At 55.9% G+C, this 3,582-nt stretch overlaps 1 protein-coding gene across 1 annotated transcript; it reads left to right on the top strand.

The window, feature by feature from the left end:
• The first annotated feature begins 667 nt into the window (after nucleotides 1–667).
• LOC119328045 (phenolic glucoside malonyltransferase 1-like) lies at nucleotides 668–2,410 on the top strand. Its single transcript, XM_037601091.1, has 2 exons — nucleotides 668–2,075; nucleotides 2,196–2,410. The coding sequence occupies exons 1-2, from the start codon at nucleotides 668–670 to the stop codon at nucleotides 2,207–2,209; spliced, it is 1,422 nt and encodes a 473-aa protein (XP_037456988.1). The 3' UTR covers nucleotides 2,210–2,410.
• Nucleotides 2,411–3,582: the final 1,172 nt, after the last annotated feature.

Below are 3,582 nucleotides of genomic sequence, written 5' to 3'. Positions count from 1 at the left end.
TTTATTTTTGCGAAGGATTGTTTTGTCTATTCATAATCAATCATCACAGTACAATGAATGTTAGAGATGATAAAAATTACAACCAGGTCCATGGACCACCTAGCGATGACTACAAGCGCTTGGCGTGCCGAAGGCGCACCATCGTCATCGTCTCTCCCTTACCGGAGCCGGGCAAACCTTGTGAAATGTTCTCAAAAATCGTGCATTACAAACTTACACATGTAAGTTTTTGTAAAATAGTATAGGACCATTTGTGAGCCGGATAAAAACGAGAAAATTATAGTGCCACAATTCAGGTCTTAAATTTAAGTTGTACGTACCATTTTTACTTTCTCATTTTCAACAGGTAAGCAATTCAACCAATTCAAAAAAAAAAATCATATTAAAGTTTGCGAAATTTCTCATGGGTACATATCGACTCAAACCTATGTGCGTTATTTGGTTGGAAATATTCAAAACCCTAAAAATATGTTTTTTACAAAGTTTTAGAAAGTACAGTGGATAGACAAGAATCCTGCATCATCAATCAATCAATGTTTTAGATCGGATCGGATGGATCAATCAGCGTGACACCATCAACCAAAACATTTACTATGAACCAACGCTACGTAGGTAACGTACACTACCCATCGATTTCGCGCGACCAGGCAACATTAGCCAGATGAGCATGGCTCGCGTCCTCCGCACTTCCGTCGTGGCGCCCTCGCCGTCGCCCGGCGGCGCGGCGCTTCCCGAGCGCTCTCTCCCGCTCAACCACATGGACGCCATGTGGCTCCACACCTCCCCCGTAGAGCGGGTCTTCCTCTTCCACCGCGCGGATCAGCACGACGACGCCATGGACGTCCTCCTCTCCAACCTCCAGGACTCGTTGTCGGAGGCGCTCCGCTCCTTCTACCCGCTCGCCGGCCGCCTCCGCATCACCCCCGACACGCCCAACCGGCACGAGCTCCACTACCAGCCAGGCGACGGCGTCAGCTTCACCGTGGCGGAGTACGATCACGTTGGCGTGGACGAGCTCGCCACGGACGAGCCGACGGAGCTTGCCAGGATCGCCCCGCTGATGCCGCGGCTGCCGGAGGGCGGCGCGGTGCTGGCTCTGCAGGTCACCCTGCTGCGCCGTGGCGGCCTGGCCGTTGGCGTGACGGTCCACCACGCCGCCTGCGACGGCGCGTGCTCCACGCACTTCCTCCACACTTGGGCGTGGGCGGCAGCGTCCCGTGGCGCCACCATCGCGCCGGAGCTCCCCGTCATCGGCCGCACCTTCATCCGCGACCGCGACGACCTCTACGACGCCTTCGCCGCACCCAGGCCGTACAGGGACCGCGTCGGGAAGCTCCTCAGGTCGCCGGACGCCGTCGTGGACAAGCTCCTCGCCACGTTCGTGCTGTCCGAGGACCTCCTGCGCCGCATCAAGGACACGGTCGCCCGCGAGGCGGCGCGCCGCGGCGTGTCGCCGCTGCCGCCTCCTCCCACGTCCACCGTAGCAACGTACGGCTTCATCTGGCACTGCTACTACCGCTCAAAAGAAAGCAGCGCCGGCGGGGGTAACGACGACCGCGCCTACGCCGTGTTCGCGGCAGACCACCGCGCGCGGCTGGACCCGCCCGTCCCCGCCACGTACCTCGGCAACTGCCTGGGCCTCTGCTTCGCCACGGCAGGCAAGAAGGAGATCACCGCCGCCGGCGCGGGAGGCCTCTTAGCGGCATGCTCGGCGGTGGCCGCGGCCATCGACGAGGCGACGCGCCCGCGCGGCGGCGACGGCGGGCGGGGCAGCTGGGACGCGTGCCTGGAGCGCGTCGTGGAGGCGTACGGCGCCGGGGTCCCGCTGACGCTGGCGGGGTCGCCCAGGTTCCGGGTGTACGACGTGGACTTCGGGTTCGGGAGGCCCGCCAAGGTGGACATCGTGTCCGTGGCGAGGACCGGCGCGATGTCGGTGGCGGAAGGCCGCGGCGGCGCCGGCGGGACGGAGGTGGGCATCTCGCTCCCGCCGGACGGCATGCACAGGTTCCGGAGGTGCTTCGCCGACGCCGTCGCGTGCCTCTCGTCGACGTCGCCCGTGAAGCTGGCTGGCGCAGGTTTGTCGTCACTCGTCAGAACTCCAAAGTCTACTCCCTCTTTTTTTTCTCGACGATGGTCAAGTCTTCCGTCTTCTTACGGTCAAGTCTTCTTCACTTGTTTCTTTCTTTCTTTTGCAGATACTCCTACATAACGGAACGTTGTTAATGGAGTAGCTGTGTTCCATGTATATAAAATAAAAGACGACGTACGAGTACGTATACTCTTTTTGTTGCATCGGCAGGTCTTTGGAGGTGTCATCTTCAGCTGGCAAGAGTGACATTTTCAGGCTAGGGACTATGCTATGCACGTGTCGATCTGCCCTTGGCCTTTCAAGTTTCAACACTATGTACTATACTCCCTCCATTTCTAAATATAACTCTTTTAATGATTTCAATACAGACTACGTATACAGTGAATCTATATGCTAAAATGCGTTTATATACATCCATATGTAGTTCATATTAAAATCTCTAAAATGTCTTACGTCACGTTTGGATGTCTATATCGGGCCTCCGAATTGGATTTCGTATTGCCTGGCTGCCAATTCAGCTGTTTGGATGCGCACTGAAATGCCAGACTGAAATGAATCTCAATACGGAAGCAAATTTGCTCTCACGCTCGGGGGCCTTCCGCAATACGGAGCTCCACCGCTCCGATTTCGGTTGAATCGACCTACACCCGCAAAAGAAAACAATTGGATCTACGCCCCCGCGGGAGACCTGCCTCTTCTCCCCCACGCGTGACCAAGATCTGGAGGAGCCGCACCCAGGGCAGCACATCGGCGGCGGTGCCGAGGCAAGCTCCTCTCGCTGGCCCTCCTCCTCCTCCTACGCCGGTATAGGCATCCCCACTGCCACAGCTCGTTCCCCTTACTCCCATGGCGTCCCATCTCCTCTGCCATCAAGTCTCCTCTGCCGCTCCATATCCTCCCATGGCCGCCACGGCCGGGACCTAGCTGTCCACCGCCGCTCCTCATCTTCTACCTCTGCTCCTTCATCCTTCGGTCCTTCCATGCCACCGGACACCCTCCTCCTCTGCCGCCGGTTCCCCCATCTCTTCTGCTCATTCCACATGTGCTCTGCCGCCAAATCCCCTCTTCTGCGCCCTCCTTCTTCAGTTAGCTACGTGTCATTTTTCTTCAGTTTGTGCAATCTGTGTACACAGTACAACGATCATGTTTGACCAATGTAATCCTGGTGCACATCTTCAGTTAGCTAGGTGTTGGTTTTGTTCAGTTCCGTCAGATAATAAGTATGCATGCATCGTGAGTCTATACGAGAACGTGATACATGTGGTAAGCAATCCAAACAATTCCAAAAGAAAAAGGAGAGTGAGGCTATCTAGCTGCAATGACAGATCAGGCTGAAGCTGAGCATGCGTCCATTCTTGAGAAATCCCGTCAGGCAGCAAACAGCAAAATGTTATCTAGGTACTGCCATTGCTGAAAGTCCCGAGCCTGAAAGTATGGCTGTGAAGCATTTTTTCTGAAGGAAACTATGTGCTGTTGTTGAGAAATTCGGACTT

This window comes from Triticum dicoccoides, chromosome 7A, assembly GCF_002162155.2.
Source record: "Triticum dicoccoides isolate Atlit2015 ecotype Zavitan chromosome 7A, WEW_v2.0, whole genome shotgun sequence".
Classification (NCBI taxonomy): domain Eukaryota; kingdom Viridiplantae; phylum Streptophyta; class Magnoliopsida; order Poales; family Poaceae; genus Triticum; species Triticum dicoccoides.
Note: the sequence above shows the minus strand (reverse complement) of the source record. Positions and strands in the feature narration are given on the sequence as shown.